General features: G+C 38.9%; 1 protein-coding gene across 3 annotated transcripts in view; it reads left to right on the plus strand.

Moving 5' to 3' along the window:
• The window catches only part of PKP2 (plakophilin 2), a 95,617-nt gene that overhangs the window by 66,475 nt on the left and 11,450 nt on the right, over nt 1-17,692 (plus strand). For all 3 annotated transcript variants that reach the window (XM_025879548.2, XM_073877720.1, XM_073877719.1), the window contains exons 7-10: nt 2,093-2,210; nt 3,311-3,472; nt 4,368-4,541; nt 15,687-15,840. In XM_025879548.2, coding sequence (XP_025735333.1) covers nt 2,093-2,210; nt 3,311-3,472; nt 4,368-4,541; nt 15,687-15,840 — 608 coding nt within the window. The remainder of the gene's footprint in view (nt 1-2,092; nt 2,211-3,310; nt 3,473-4,367; nt 4,542-15,686; nt 15,841-17,692) is intronic.

A 17,692-nucleotide genomic window follows, 5' to 3' on the forward strand; every position in this document is an offset into this window, starting at 1 on the left:
CTGAAGCAGTGGGGTTACACTTTCTGTCAACAAAGGTGTCAAGTGCCAGAAAACCCTGATAAGTCCCATTTCAAGCAAGTAGAGTCTGGATAATACCAAACTATGAGACAAGAGTCCGTGCATGTGAACTGGCAGTCCCACCAAAGCGAATTATCATTCGCACCGAAAATAAACACCCTGAAGTTTAACAAAGCTAGGTCATCTATCTGCAAGGTATGTGGCAGCTTTAGCTAGTCAGAAACCTTTTGATTTGTCAAAGCAGTTTTAAACTACTGCCATTTCTCCAAGCCAGAGGTTGAAAGATCAAGGGGAAACTTTAAAAGATGTGATAACGTTGTCTTGGAGTTGGGGGACATCTGGTATTTGCTAAACAAATGACGGAGTGAATGAATGTTGAAGAGGTGTGCTCTATTCTGGAGCTGACCCTAAGAACAACAATAAAGAGCAGCTCTCCTATTCTGACTTTACCACTATGTTGTCACCGAGAAAAGTAACTTTTAAATTCTTTGGACCTCCGTTTCTCCATGTGTAAAAGAAGATGACTGGAAAAGACGCTTTTTCAGTTTCTGTCAGGCTTCTTCAGAGAATAGATACAGGATCTTGGTTCAAATGATCATTTCTTGAGAAGAAAAGCTATAGTAAAAATGGTTCAATTTACTTTGTAAACCTATGCATTATCTTTTTTTAATGGACAAAGTGTCAGTTTTTTAGGTACAGTAAAAATTAAGGAGGTAAATCTTTAATTGGAATAGTCGAATGAAAACCAAAGTCACAAAGGATTTTGTTAAAATTAAAAATTCATTGCATCAGTCCAACAACCATTAAATTTTTGTATATCCTTAGTTTAAATATATTAGTCTCATCTCAACTATTAGGTTGAATCATGAAATTACATTTCTGTGGGTTAAAAACAGTCTTGTATCATCAAGTTCATCCTATGGATGTGATTTTCATGGGAAACAGGGTACAATGCTGTGTGTTCCTTTTTTGTTCCCATTAGTTCTTGATACCATGCTGGGTACATTTGTTCTCTCATATAGTATGTACTGAAAGCAGTATTTTGGGGCAGAAAGCCTTTTTGAAATTACTTAATGCAATATATTGTTTTAAAGATAAAAATAAGACCCAAAAAGTTCTCAGAATTGTAGTTCTTTTGATGTTCAGTATGACAGAGACGTTATAAACAAAAACTTTTGAATATACTTTGAATACTCTACCTACCAGTAAAAAACAAAACAAAACAAAACAAAACTGGTCTGATAAATTTTATAGGAATAATTCTTAGCAATTAAGTTTCTGAATTTGAAATTTGATCCCCAAATAAATTACTTTGCTGGATGTGATAAGTTTCAATTTTCTATAAGGAAGGAACCTCCACTTATAGATGTAGTTAACTGTTTATAGAAAGGTGTCATGGCCTAGCAAAATTAGAAATAGACTAAGTGCAAAGGTATTTATAGGTCATGCTTTTGACTTAGGTCTTACACACTGTGGAACTTTACATTCTTGTCACATCTCTCTGCCATTTTAATTATAGAATCATCACATTTTAGAACATCTGGTTTGATATTTGTCAATAATTGTTTACACTGAAAGCTACAAAACCCCAAAATAGTAGAGTCCAACATTGTGTCTTTACAAATGAGGAAACTGAGGCCCAGAGAATTTAAGTCACTTTAACTTACGTAGAGTTAAGACATGGAACAAGTTGGGACTTGGACATCTAGTATAGTGCTACGTCGAATGTTCCATTTGTTCTTTTAGTTGCAGAGTGTTTGCTTCATATCTACCCTCTCAAAAACAGATTGCAGATTAAGTGAATGATGCTGTGACCTTGGTGCTTGAAGTGAAGTAGACAGAAAGCTTTTACTGACCCGATGACATGTTATAGGAATATAGTTAGAGGTTGTGTCCAGATTTGATGACCATCAGGCAATTGATAATGAACTGACCCCAGGACCTGTCTGCCACTCTTTTACAAATTTGTCAGTTTTCCAAACACTTGGAAGAAGCATCAATCAAATAAAGCTTTGAAACGAAGGCCTGTTAGATACACAGCTTAAATCTTATGGTGGTTTGTTTTTCCTGATAGAAACATGAGTTCGGCCGGCCCTGATGGGAGGAAAGTGATGAGAAGGTGTGACGGACTGATCGACTCACTGGTCCATTATGTCAGAGGAACCATCGCAGACTACCAGCCAGATGACAAGGTGATTCGTGGGTTAAATAGCTCTCATTTGAATTACTTACTTTGTCTTACTAAGACGCTTCAGAGGATTCTGGAAGTATTCTGTTTGGGTTTAGCTTTATTCATTAACTCACTTGCTAAGCTTAAAGTTTCCCATCCATGCTTAGAAATATTAAGATCTACCTAGCCCCATTTTTCTGTCTACTTTCCAGACCCCAGTTTACAACTACCTGTTTAACAACTCTATGTAGGTATTTGAAAGGAGCCCAAGAGTTCCGTGTGCAATAATGAACTTAAGTTCATCTATTCCCTTATTCCCAAACTTGCTCCTTCTCTGAATAATCCTTCTTCTTTTTTTTTTTTTTTAAGATTTTATTTATTTATTTGACAGAGAGAGACACAGCGAGAGAGGGAACACAAGCAGGGGAACACAAGAGGGAACACAAGAGGGAGAATCAGGCTTCCCGCGGAGCAGGGAACCTGATGCGTGGCTCGATCCCAGGACCCTGGGATTATGACCTGAGCCGAAGGCAGACGCTTAACGACTGAGCCACCCAGGCGCCCCTGAATAATCCTTCTTAATAATTATCCCCACCCACCAAATGAAAGCAGAAATCTGTATAATCTCTGACTGCCTCCTTGCCTTCCCTCACATCCTGTATCCATCAGGCAGTAAACCATATGCATTCCACCTTGGAAACGCCCTCCAGTTGGTCCACTTCTCCTCCCTCATGCTGTGACTGCTGCCCTGGTTTGTGTATCTTTCATACTTACCATGCAATAGCTTCCTAACGGGTCCTGCAAACAGTTCTTCTGTTTTCCAGCTCCATGTGGCTACTAAATTACGTATCGTAAAATATAGAATCTTCTGAACACACTCTTCAATGTAAACTAGAAAGGCTCTCCAGTGGTTTAAGAAATTCAGCCTCTACTTCTTAGCATTGTGCTCATGACCATTCATGATCTAGCCACACTCATTCCACTCCCCTAGACACAGTCCAAGCACACCCCACTGCATCCACTAAACTGTGTAAGATCGAAAGCGTAGTACATCCTCTGGTAGCACACTTCCAAAGGGATGTCTATATGTATATGATCAGTATTCATCTCCTGTTTTCTCAGGCCACAGAGAACTGTGTGTGCATTCTTCATAACCTCTCCTACCAGCTGGAGGCAGAGCTCCCAGATAGATATTCCCAGAGTATCTATATTCAAAACCGGACTATCCAGACTGACAACAAAAGTATTGGGTGTTTTGGCAGTCGAAGCAGGAAAATAAAAGAGGTATGTTGGAAGGACTTTGAAAGAAAAAGTGTGTATGTGTATATTTCTGAGTACTTAGCATATGTCAGGCACTATTTTTTAAGTTGTTTTAATCCTTACATCAACCTTACGAGGTATGTATTATTAATAGCCTCATTTATTGACAAGGAAACAAAAGTACAGAATGGCTTATTTGCCCCCCAAAAAATCCAGGAAATTATAATAGAGGGGATGGAATTCGATCCCAGGTGGTCTGGCTCCAGATTTGCATTGTTAGCCACTGTACCACACTGCTGTATGCTTTATAAGTTAGGAAATAAGCTTAATACAGCATAGCCAATGGTGTATAAATTGTTTAACGTTAAAAGCAACCCTGATGTTTAGCTCTGGGTATCCTAAAAGTACATCCATATGAAGGAGTACTGTCCCTACTGGCATTTCATGAAAACTGGAAGAATGTAACCCCTCCTATTCCTCAGACTGTCATGGTACATATTTGTGAACTTGGAGAGTAACTGGTAGATTTAGAATCCTGATGTTATCCCAGACAACTTCACAAGACTGAGGGAAGAGGCCTCTTTTTCTTATCTCCACGGTGGTTGTGACTAATTTAGCTTTTAGCTTAACAGCAGCCTGAAAACTGTTCTAGAATAGCCTATGCTTCATTCTCGAGTTTTTTCTCACTATGAAATATAAAGTTGGGGTGTTGTTAAGGAGAAATAGACATTATGAGCTAAAAGTTAACTGCTTGGAAATCATACATATTTGCTTTTTCATTTCCATATCAGGGGCTTGTTATTAGGCAAATTGTCAGTCTCTCTAGACTAACTGGTTTTTCTGGTCCCTTAGTTTGGGTGTAGAATTCTAGAAATCACTTGAAGGCATTAATTCTGGATTTCACTGTGTACGTGGTTAGCAATATCAGGACATGCCGATGCCGGAAGAAAAGAGCAACCCGAAGGGTGTGGAATGGCTATGGCATTCCATCGTGATACGGATGTACTTGTCCTTGATCGCGAAGAGTGTCCGAAACTACACTCAGGAAGCATCTTTGGGAGCTTTGCAGAATCTTACTGCAGGAAGTGGACCAGTGAGTATCACCCCTGTTCTTCTGCTTTATAAAAATAATGACATTGTAGGACATACCTACATTAGTTTCAGAAATGAGACAGTGAAGTAAGGCAAAAGTTTTTTCTCTTCAGTCAAGACAGTTCTCAGTAATTGCCAGCAAGAGGTCCAGCTTTCTGGGACTTTCAGCCTCAGTTTCTGCAGAGCCAAGTCAGGCTGTGAGTGAAAGGCTCCTAGATATTTATATTAGAGCTCTTTCAGTTATAAGTCTCAGAATCCTACCTAAACTGGCCTGGGCAAAAAAAGAGGAATGTCTTGGCCCGTTTAACTGGAAGGTCAAGGTGAGTCTTCTTTCTGTCAAGGTGAGTCTTCTTTCTGTCATGGTAGGTGGGTATCCTAGCAGTTGTAATTATAACTCTATCTCTGGTTCCCTCTTCCCCTTTTTTATTCTCAAAGGCTCTTCTCATATGATAGCAAAGGTCACCAATGATTTCAGACTTACATTTTATCCACCCAATGTCCCCACAGAAAAGAAGCTCCTATTTTCTCAGTAGCTTCCATTTGGAACTCAAGAGTCTCACTTGCCCATATCTGAACCTGTGGCTAGGAGCCAGTTGATGTTCTGACTGGCCAGGTCTGGGTGATAGGCCCACCTGTGAATTTCAAGGGCATGGGTTTGAGCAGGCAGGGTCATTGCCACTGGGACCACATGGACTGAAAGGTTAAAGGAGCTGCTCATTAGCAGAAGGAAGAATGAGTGCTGCCCAGGCAAAAACAACAGATGTCCACTGTGTATGGAGTTGGAGAGGACATCTGTGCTTTTACGTCCCAGAAATTCAACTACAAAATAAAGAGCTGCTTCTCTTCCTGATGCACTTACTTTATACCAGCAAAGTCAAAATACATAAAACAGTAAAAGCTTATTCCTCTCCCTATGTATTTTATACCTTACTACACAGTTAGGGATTCTATAAATATTCAGTTATTTGAACTAAGCTTATATTCTTTGTCTTGATCATAAAATTATTAGAATAAATACACACACACAAAGTTGTTCATTATATGTCCAGTTTCCAATTAGCCATCCCCATAGAGAAGAATACTCTTGTGGATAACAAAAATATTATTTATTCTTGAGAAACCGTATTCATTCTTTAATGTGTTTACACAGAAACTTGCCCTGTTTTGAATAAAACTGTGAAATACTAAAACCAGTATTTCTCTTATCTTAGCACTGTGGTTAAGAATATGACTTAGGGCGCCTGGCTGACTCATTCAGTAGATCATGGGACTCTTGATCTTGGAGTTGTACATTTGAGCCCCACGTTGGGTGTAGAGATTACTTAAAAATAAAATCTTAGGGGCGCCTGAGTGGCCCAGTCATTAAGCGTCTGCCTTCAGCTGAGGGCATGATCCCAGGGTCCTGGGATCGAGCCCCATGTTGGGCTCCCTGCTCAGCGGGAAGCCTGCCTCTCCCTCTCGCACTCCCCCTGCTTGTGTTCCCTCTCTCCCTGTGTCTCTCTCTGTCAAATAAATAAATAAAATCTTTAAAAATATATATATAAATAAATAAAATCTTAAAAGTTTTTTTTTTATCTCTTTGATTTTCTGCAAAATTTACTTGTGCACAAAGAGGAGGGAACAAGAAACTACCAGGGAGCCCTGAATGATTCAGAGTCATTGTACCTTCCCATTTTCCCAGGCTATGTTTCCCGGAAGCCCTCTTATTAACTCCCAGCCAACTTAAAAGAAAACGTCAGGAATTAACGCGGCGTGCAGCTATATGTGTGCGTATCTGAGGTCCCTGTGCTCTGAGTATGGTTCAGATCGAGCTAACCCATTAAGCCTGCATTTTAGCCTCTTCCATTCCAAGATCTCTCATGGAATCCAAACAGTCCAGAGATGTTTCCATGTTCCTAAGGATAGAAATATTTGTGCCACTTAAGTTCTGAATATGATCTTAAGTTCCTTTATTCATTTTTTGAGTGCCTACTATATAGCAAGTACTAACTAGCCTAGTGCTAAGTATGTAGCAGTGAATAAGACAAAATCCCTGTGCTTGGTAATAATCTAACTGGGGATAAATAAATAAACAGAAATCTAAGGTACTAGGCGATTCCAAGTCCAAAAGGAATCCAAGCATTGGAGATACCCTCATAACTATGCTCATTGTGTCAAGGCATTTAAAATCATACCTAACGTTAAACCAGTCTGGTCCCCTGAAAGGAGGCCTGTGCTGAACTGGTATGAATCTGTACTCAAGTTGTTAGAGTTTAATTTGACTGGAGATTTATAGGAGAAAATCATTAGCACCATGAGACAGTGATATGTTCTTTTAAGTTACAAGATGCTTTTTATTAAAACTTTTGACTTATATATATATCCCTTCTAATTATTACTTTTCCTAATTTTGTTATGCTTAAATTGTATGATAAAAAATACTTGTTTTTATAATTTCCAAGAAGAATCATTGAATAGGAAAACACAAAAAGCAAAGCATTTAAAATAGTTTCAGGGGTGCCTGGGTGACTCAGTTGGTTAAGCGACTGCCTTCGGCTCAGGTCATGATCCTGGAGTCCCAGGATCGAGTCCCGCATCGGGCTCCCTGCTCAGCAGGGAGTCTGCCTCTCCCTCTGACCTTCTTCCCTCTCATGCTCTCTCTCTACCATTCTCTCTCTCTCTCTCTCTCAATAAATAAATAAAACTCATTAAAAAAAAAAAGATTTAAAATAGTTTCAGAAAACATCCAGTCCATTAACCTTGTGTTCATAACTGAGATAGCGCTGAGCAGTTGATGGCCCTGTGCCTGAAATGGCAAAGAAGCTAAACTGAAATGAGTAGCGTCCTAAAAGATTGGTTATGTAATTTAAGTATAAAATTATGACAGTAATTTCTAGTCAGTATTAAACTTTATTGGTTTAGATACAGTGGTCATTCTAATAATAAATGAGGAAAGAGAAAGAATAATATTTACCCATTTAGCAAACTCTCTAAGTACAGAAATCAAAAGATTAAGGTACAAATTTTTGTTAGAAGATAAGTAAGTCCCAAGGATATAATGCACAGCATCGTGACTATACTTAATACTGTATTGTATATTTGAAAGTTACTAGGAGAATAAATCTTAAAAGTTCTCATCATAAGAAGAAAAAAAGTTGTAATCATGTGCAGTGATGAATATTAACTTATTGTAATTATTTTGCAGTATATAGGTATATCAAATCATTATGTTTTACACCTAAAACTATTACAATGTTATGTGTCAGTTATGTATCAATAGAAATAAGTTAAACATCACATAGCCAAAGTTAAAAGTCATTGAAATAAGCACTTTAACAAATTTCTAAAACACTTTATTTTATTTCCTTAAAGATTTTATTTATTCATTTGAGAGAGAGGGAACAAGAGAGGGAGAGCATGAGAGGGGGGTGGGTCAGAGGGAGAAGTAGACTCCCTGCTGAGCAGGAAGCCCAGTGCAGCACTTGATCCCTGGAGTCCAGGATCATGACCTGAGCTGAAGGCAGTCGCTTAACCAACTGAGCCACTCAGGCTCCCTCTAAACACTTTAAAAGTATTTAATATCTGTTGGAAAAAAACAAAACATATCCCTTACCCTCACACCTTACTAGAAAGTAAGTTCTAACAGCGATGAGATTTAAATATGAAAGACAAGACAGTAAAGCTTGTGGAAGATCTTCATGACCTGGGAATAGGGGAAGATTTTTTTAAAGTGGACACAAAAAGTACTATACGTATTTTATAAATTGACTACATTAAAATTAACTTACGCTGTTACGCTATCAAAAGACATTGTTAAGATAGTAAAAAGGCAAACCACAGAGTAGAAAAAAATTTTTGCGACATATATAAGTAACAAAGATTGTCTGGAAAATATTAAAAAAACTCATCAAGTTAACAATCATAAGGTAACTCAATAGAAAAACGGGCAAGAGACTTGAACAGGCCCTTCACAAACGATAATATAGAAATGGCCAATAAACGTTTGAAAAGGTGCTTAAAACCTCATTAGTAATCACAACAATATGAACTAGAAGTGCTATTTGCAAATAGCTGACCAACTAATTAATAGTCATTCTCACATATTCCCTGGAGCTGGAATACAAAAATCTCTGGTAAATCTGACTGTTTACTCTCCTTTTTGAGCAAATTGTAAAGGTCATCTCACTTTGGACTTTGTCATTTCCCTCAATGAATCAGAAGACTAATACGCTGTGCTTTCCCCTGGTTGATTAAACATCATTTGAGGATCCAGACTTCATCAGGACTTGTATGTTTCAATGATCTTTTTTATATACTAACATCAAAGTGCTTTATTATATATAACAATATATCATTAGGTGGTACAGTATGATATACATACAAAGCAAGATTTTTAATTTTAAAAGCATCTTATGTCTTAAAAATTTTAAGAAATAAATATCTTGTGACTTTTTACTCCATCTTGATCTCCTGAGATGATAGTAAATCTTTGGGAAAACTTGATAACATATTATTCATATAGTTCAGTTCAGTAAACATTTACATAGGACCTCTCATGTTCTAGGCACCATACAAGGCCCTGAGGGGGGAAAAAGGGATGGATAAGATCCATGTCCTCCTTTAAAGGAGCTGTGTTCTAATAGAAGAAATAGCAGCTTGGTATACTTGTAACCTAGAGAATTAGGGAGTAAGGATAAGGAAAGAGAGGAAAGTGGATGCCAGGCCATATGAAGACATCTGAACATTCTGGAGACAATGGAGAGTCATTACACGGCTTACTCCTGAGGTAGAACATAATCAGATTAAATTTTAAGAGGATCATTCTGGTGTAAGGCTTTGAAGCCCCAACAGGCATTTAAAAAAACAGCAAGTTGACTGGCAACATTTGGTTTCTAGTGAAGACTGGAGACCATAAATTTGCAGAAAAAGATCATTCCACGAATGCCCTATTTACTCTGGCAGTATTTGGTGGCCAGGTATCAAATGAGTTTTGCAGTTTTAATGGGTGGGTAGAAATAAGCTGGAATGATAAGAGAGTTAAGCGTATTGAAAGATGGTTTTTGATGTGTTGGTTCATGTACCTTAGTCTAAATAAGAAAGAAAGGTAAGGCAGAAGAGGATTGACAACTTGAGGTATGGGGGGTAAAGGTGAGATAAAGGCCCTGGAGTTGATGAGGCTGAAGAAGTAGTATGGTAGGAGTGAGGGAGAGAGAACAAAGAGAACAGGAAGTTGTGTTCAGAGTCTTAACATTGGAGTTTATGTTTTCAGAATCAAGGTATTTTGGGGTGAATACAGGTTCTGTATGACCATGGAAGTGAATGCCTGATGTAGGGGAGAGATGAAGGTCAGTGACACTTAGGAAGGCTAGGAACTATGATGTGGTCACCTACAGTGAATGGGAGGTGGAGAAGGCTCTGAGCCAGGCTCTTGAAGCCTCCAGTGGATGTTGGGAAAGGACCAGTAGGCCTTGAGATGACAAAGAAAACTCTATGTAGGTAGTAGAGCTGGATGACAGTGACTCAGAAGAGCAGAGCTTTTGCATGTGAGGGAAGACATTTATCTAGACAGGCCATTGGGAAGAGAAAGGAATGCTAACCTGCCTCTGTGCCCAAGTCACAGGAGTGGTAGAGAATAAATAGCCTCCTCTCTGGATGGCTACAGAGGAAGGATTCTTCTCAGAATTGAGCAAATAGTTTAATGGAGTGCTCTGCAAATTAGTGAAAGACAAAAGTGTAACTTGTTTACAATAAAACATTCTAAAATAGTGATTATTAAACTTCTTTGGAGTTGTAGACACTTTGAGTATCTAATAAAAATTATATATCCTTTCCCTGAGAAAGTTTATTATAAACACAAAAATAGGCTTTCTTTTGTCTTGTTTTTTACGATTTTTACGATTTCTATTTATTTATTTGACAGAGAAGAGAGATAGCAAGAGTGGGAACACAAGCAGGGGGAGTGGGAGAGGGAGAAGCAGACTTCCCGCCGAGCGGGGAGCCCGATGCGGGGCTTGACCCCAGGATCTCGGGATCATGACCTGAGCCTAAGGCAAACACTTAACGACTGAGCCACCCAGGCACCCCCGATTTTTTTAAATTTTTAAGTAATCTCTATACCCAAAGTGGGGCTCAAACTCACAACTCAAAGATTAAGAGCTGCAGGCTCCACCAGCTGAGCCAGCCAGGTGCCCCAATACTGAAACAGTTTTAAGGACTTCCTGTCTCCTCCCTGAAACCTATCCTGGGCCCTATATTAAGAACCCCTGTTGGGGGAAATAAGCAGTGTTTAGATAAGAGAAACAGAGAAGATAGACACCCTGAAGAATGGTCAAGAATTACAGGAATTTCTGTCAGGTGGCCTCAAGTTAGCTTCAAATACAAATCTATAAAGTTTTAGACACAAGCTGAGACCCCAGTATTAGAAGTATATTGATGCTAGGAAGGTTCTGGTCGGTACTCAGACCCCCTGAAAGTAGGTGGCCAACCTGATTCCAAATATGATTTGCACATACAACCTCCGACTGAGAATGTAAAATTAAATCTAACTAGCCATACATTCTTTTTTTTTTTTAGATTTTTTTATTTTTATGTTAATCACCATATATTACATCATTTGTTTTGGTGTACTGTTCCATGATTCATTGTTTGTTCATAACACCCAGTGCTCCATGCAGAATGTGCCCTCCTCAATACCCATCACCAGGCTAACCCATCCCCCCACCCTCCTCCCCTCTAGAAACCTCAGTTTGTTTTTCAGGGTCCATCATCTCTCCTGGTTCGTCTCCCCCTCTGACTTACTCCCCTTCATTCTTCCTCTCCTGCTATCTTCTTCTTTTTCTTTTTTCTTAAAATATGTTGCGTTATTTGTTTCAGAAGTACAGATCTGTGATTCATCAGTCTTACACAATTCACAGCACTCACCGTAGCACATATCTTCCCCAATGTCCATCACCCAGCCACCCCATCCCCCCCCCCCCCCCCACCACTCCAGCAACCCTCAGTTTGTTCCTGAGATTAAGAATTCCTCATATCAGTGAGGTCATATGATACATGTCTTTCTCTGATTGACTTATTTCACTCAGCATAACACCCTCCAGTTCCATCCACGTCGTTGCAAATGGCAAGATCTCATTCCTTTTGATGGCTGCATAATATTCCATTGTGTATATATACCACATCTTCTTTATCCATTCATCTGTCGATGGACATCTTGGCTCTTTCCACAGTTTGGCTATCGTGGACATTGCTGCTATAAACATTGGGGTGCACGTACCCCTTCAGGTCCCTACATTTGTATCTTTGGGGTAAATACCCAGAAGTGCAATTGCTGGATCGAACGGTAGCTCTAATTTCAACTGTTTGAGGAACCTCCATACTGTTTTCCAGAGGGGTTGCACCAGCTTGCATTCCCACCAACAGTGTAGGAGGGTTCCCCTTTCTCCACATCCCCGCCAACATCTGTCGTTCCCTGACTTGTTCATTTTAGCTATTCTGACGGGTGTGAGGTGGTATCTCATTGAGGTTTTGATTTGGATTTCCCTGATGCCGAGCGATGTTGAGCACATTTTCATGTGCCTGTTGGCCATTTGGATGTCTTCTTTGGAAAAATGTCTGTTCATGTCTTCTGCCCATTTCTTGATTGGATTATTTGTTCTTTGGGTGTTGAGTTTGATAAGTTCTTTATAGATTTTGGATACTAGCCCTTTATCTGATATGTCATTTGCAAATATCTTCTCCCATTCTGTCGGTTGTCTTTTGGTTTTCTGGACTGTTTCTTTTGCTGTGCAAAAGCTTTTTATCTTGATGAAATCCCAATAGTTCATTTTTGCCCTGGCTTCCTGTGCCTTTGGTGATGTTTCTAGGAAGAAGTTGCTGCGGCTGAGGTCGAAGAGGTTGCTACCTGTGTTCTCCTTTAGGATTTTGATGGACTCCTGTCTCACGTTTAGGTCTTTCAACCATTTGGAGTCTATTTTTGTGTGTGGTGTAAGGAAATGGTCCAGTTTCATTCTTCTGCATGTGGCTGTCCAATTTTCCCAACACCATTTGTTGAAGAGACTGTCTTTTTTCCACTGGACATTCTTTCCTGCTTTGTCAAAGATAAGTTGACCATAGAGTTGAGGGTCCATTTCTGGGCTCTCTATTCTGTTTCATTGATCGATGTGTCTGTTTTTGTGCCAGTACCATACTGTCTTGATGATGACAGCTTTGTAAGAGAGCTGGAAGTCCGGAATTGTGATGCCACCAGCTTTGCTTTTCTTTTTCAATATTCCTCTGGCTATTCGGGGTCTCTTCTGGTTCCATACAAATTTTAGGATTATTTGTTCCATTTCTTTGAAAAAAGTGGATGGTATTTTGATGGGGATTGCATTGAATGTGTAGATTGCTCTAGGTAGCATTGACATCTTCACAATGTTGGTTCTTCCAATCCATGAGCATGGAATGTTTTTCCATTTCTTTGTGTCTTCTTCAATTTCTTTCCTGAGTATTTTATAGTTTTCTGAGTACAGATCCTTTGCCTCTTTGGTTAAATTTATTCCTAGGTATCTTATGGTTTTGGGTGCAATTGTGAATGGGATCGACTCCTTGATTTGTCTCTCTTCTGTCTTGTTGGTGTATAGGAATGCCACTGATTTCTGTGCATTGATTTTATAGCCTGCCACTTGACTGAATTCCTGTATGAGTTCTAGCAGTTTTGGGGTGGAGTCTTTTGGGTTTTCCACATAAAGTATCATATCATCTGCAAAGAGTGAGAGAGTTTGACTTCCTCCTTGCCGATTTGGATGCCTTTGATTTCTTTTTGTTGTCTGATTGCTGTGGCTAGGACTTCTCATACTATGTTGAATAGCAGTGGTGAGAGTGGACATCCCTGCCTCGTTCCTGACCTTAGGGGAAAAGCTCTCAGCTTTTCCCCATTGAGAATGATATTCGCTGTAGGTTTTTCGTAGATGGCTTTTATGATATTGAGGTATGTACCCTCTATCCCTATACTCTGAAGAGTTTTGATCAAGAAAGGATGCTGTACTTTGTCAAATGCTTTTTCTGCATCTATTGAGAGGATCCTATGATTCTTGTTCTTTCTTTTGTTAATATATTGTATCACGTTGATTGATTTGCGGATGTTGAACCAGCCTTGCAGCCCAGGGATAAATCCCACTTGGTCGTGGTGAATAATCCTTTTAATGTACTGTTGGATCCTATTGGCTAGTATTTTGGTGAGAATTTTTGCATCCATGTTCAAGGATATCAGTCTGTAATTCTCCTTTTTGATGGGATCTTTGTCTGGTTTTGGGATCAAGGTAATGGTGGCCTCATAAAATGAATTTGGAAGTTTTCCTTCCATTTCTATTTTTTGGAACAGTTTCAGGAGAATAGGTATTAATTCTTCTTTAAATGTCTGATAGAATTCCCCTGGGAAGCCATCTGGCCCTGGGCTTTTGTTTGTTGGGAGATTTTTGATGACTGCTTCAATTTCATTAGTGGTTATAGGTCTGTTCAGGTTTTCTATTTCTTCCTGGTTCAATTTTGGTAGTTGATACATCTCTAGGAATGCACCCATTTCTTCCAGGTTATCTAATTTGCTGGCATAGAGTTGCTCATAATATGTTCTTATAATTGTTTGTATTTCTTTGGTGTTGGTTGTGATCTCTCCTCTTTCATTCATGATTTTGTTGATTTGGGTCATTTCTCTTTTCTTTTTGATCAGTCTGGCCAGGGGTTTATCAATCTTGTTAATTCTTTCAAAGAACCAGCTCCTAGTTTCGTTGATATGTTCTACTGTTCTTTTGGTTTCTAGTTCATTGATTTCTGCTCTGATCTTTATTATTTCTCTTCTCCTGCTGGGTTTAGGCTTTATTTGCTGTTCTTTCTCCAGCTGCTTTAGGTGTAGGGTTAGATTGTGTATTTGAGACCTTTCTTGTTTCTTGAGAAAGGCTTGTATTGCTATATACTTTCCTCTCAGGACTGCCTTTGCTGTATCCCAAAGATTTTGGACAGTTGTGTTTTCATTTTCATTGGTTTCCATGAATTTTTTTAATTCTTTAATTTCCTGGTTGACCCATTCATTCTTTAGTAGAATGCTCTTTAGCCTCCATGTATTTGAGTTCTTTCCGACTTTCCTCTTGTGATTGAGTTCTAGTTTCAAAGCATTGTGGTCTGAAAATGTGCAGGGAATGATCCCAGTCTTTTGGTACCGGTTGAGACCTGATTTGTGACCTAGGATGTGATCAATTCTGGAGAATGTTCCATGGGCACTAGAGAAGAATGTGTATTCCGTTGCTTTGGGATGGAATGTTCTGAATATGTCTGTGAAGTCCATTTGGTCCAGTGTGTCATTTAAAGTCTTTATTTAGCCATACATTCTTTTCTTTAAAAGCCCAGTATCTCTTTTAGAATAAGCTGGCTTCTTAGAAATGAATAAGTTTATTAAAATATGTAAAATGCCAAAATGTGAGCAAGAAGGTGACCAAAGCAACAGCAAGCAAATACGCTGAAATATTAAAGACATCTCCCTTTAAAATTTTTCTCAACTCTACCTGTCTTTATAGGTAAATTCCACGAGGCCCTCAAAGTTGCGATTATTCTTATATTAAACAAATAGTTCAAGAAAATAGAAAAAGGGAAAACATTATGCAACTAATTTCATGACACTAGTGTTTGATTCTATTAACATCGTCCTTATATCCTTTTCACAATGCTGAGCTGAAAATGGGAATAAAGAGGAAAGAAAGGAAAAGACAGGCCCATTTTATTTATAAACATGCAAAAATATAGAAACTAACCAAATCCAGTATTCTATTTAAAAATACCAAATAAGCTGTTTTTATCCTGTAATAAAATTGAAAATGTAATAATTATTTTTTTAAATTTTATTTATATATTTGAGAGAGACAGAGAGAGCATGAAGAGGGAGAGGGGCAGAAGGAGAGGGAGAAGCAGGCTCCTAGGACCTTGGGATCATGACCTGAGCCAAAGGCAGACGCTTAATGAACTGAGCCACCCAGCTGCCCCTGAAAACACACTAAGAATTTAAAAGAAATATCTTCAGACTAGTTTCATCACAGCCCTAGTTTTCAAAACATCTTGCTCAGTCTCTAATAATCTACAGAAATTTAATATTAGCGTGAAGTCAAATGGCAATAGTACTGATAAGACTTGTCTCATGCAACAGATGCCGACGTCAGTAGCTCAGACAGTTGTCCAGAAGGAAAATGGCCTTCAGCACATCCGCAAGATGCTGCATGTTGGTGATCCAAGTGTGAAAAAGACGGCGGTCTCCCTGCTGAGAAATTTGTCTCGGAATCTTTCTCTGCAGAATGAAATTGGTGAGTCAACAAACGTGTCTCAATGTTGTGAATACATATTGAAAATACAAATGCAGGGAACCATTGTCTTTATCATGTTTTCTACAATGACGAACTGAAAATGACAAAAGGAGCAAAATGTGAGAAATAGACCTGGCCTTTGCACCCAGGCACCCAGGTAGGCTTTCTCCCTGGGTCTTAAATGGGATTTTTCTTAATATCCAGCATTTTTTTGTTTGTTTTAATTACTGCAGAAGAAAAATTTTAGACCTAATTATAATCAACAAGGTAGGTAACATGTCTGATGTTTCTCAGCCATTGGCTGTGCGGTCAGGGGTCTTTTTAACCCGCGCAGCTAGTTTAACCTGCTTAAGCACTACTCTTCTAAAACATTGAAAATATACACACGGCAGTCCTCATTTTAGAATGAGGTCTTTGTCCCTGTTGCACTAGAAAAAAATGGATGGACATGCAAAAAGACAAGAAGGAGGAGTCACTGAATATATATTGAATTCGGCATACATTTGCAACGACATGAATGGAACTAGAGGGGATTATGCTAAGCGAAATAAGTCTGTCAGAGAAAGACAGTTATCATATGATCTCACTCATATGTGGAATTTAAGAAACAAAACACATTAACATAAAGGAAGGAAAGGAAAAATAAGATAAAAACAGAGAGGGAAGCAAACCATAAGAGACTCCTAACTATAGAGAACAAACTGAGGGTTGCTTGAGGGGAGGTGGGTGGGGATGGGGTAACTGGGTGATGGGCATTAAGGAGGGCACTTGATGGGATATACAACCGATGAATCACTGAATTCTACCCCTGAAACTAATAATACACTATATGTTAACTAAATTGAATTTAAATAAAAAATTTTAAAAATTAAAAAAAAAAATTTGGCATAGGCGGTTTTAAAATGAATACATTGAAACATTTGCTCCTTTTTTTTGAGAGTCTATTGACAAAGATAACTGTGTTACACTATCAAATAATACAATGTTTTATTCATTTGCTTTATACACAGAAATGTCTGATAAATGTGAATCAGGTCAAAAACTATAAAATGAGATAATAGGAAGGTAACACCAAAATCAGTCATGCTTCCTAATGCTCCATAAATTAGTCATTCCTGACAACTCGAAGTTCAGTTTTTCACAAAATTCCACTAAAATTATAAACAAATTTTTGTTTGGTTTTAGGGGATTGGGTTAATTTGGGATACACGCACAGACACACAGCACCAGAGATACTGAAGTCTGTGGTTATGTTTTAATTATGTCATTTCCAAAGCCAGCCAGCCTCACGATATTGGAGAGGTGGTTTCATGCAATGGTTTCCTGCCCATTATAAATATAGAAAGAGCCTGGAAATTTTTCATGAATCTAAAAGAAACCTTGCCCTAGGCGCTCTGAAAATTATGGAAGTGTTCTCCTCATTGTCCTTTGTGGACTTTTGTGCTGCACTTGAATCAGGTATATCATCCTTTGACTTTTTTTTTTGCCCCCAAAGGAAATGTTGACTCCTTTTTTTTTTTTTTTTTAAGATGTTATTTATATTTATTTGACAGAGAGAGACATAGCGAGAGAGGGAACACAAGCAGGGGGAGTAGGAGAGGGAGAAGCAGGCTTCCCTGTGGAGCAGGGAGCCCGATGTGAGGCTCCATCCCAGGACCCTGGGATCACGACCTGAGCCGAAGGCAGACGCTTAACAACTGAGCCACCCAGGCGCCCCGACTCCATCTTTAAACAGAGCTGATGGAGGTAACTGCACTGGACGCGTTCTACACGTGCCTTCAGGGTAGAAATGCTGTTGTTCCCATGTTCACCCATCTTCTAACTGTTGGGAAGATACAAATGTAGCCCCACA

Source organism: Callorhinus ursinus, unplaced genomic scaffold (genome assembly GCF_003265705.2).
Source record: "Callorhinus ursinus isolate GAN/ISIS: 27379988/994484 unplaced genomic scaffold, GSC_fseal_2.0 scaffold27, whole genome shotgun sequence".
NCBI classification, from domain to species: Eukaryota; Metazoa; Chordata; class Mammalia; order Carnivora; family Otariidae; genus Callorhinus; species Callorhinus ursinus.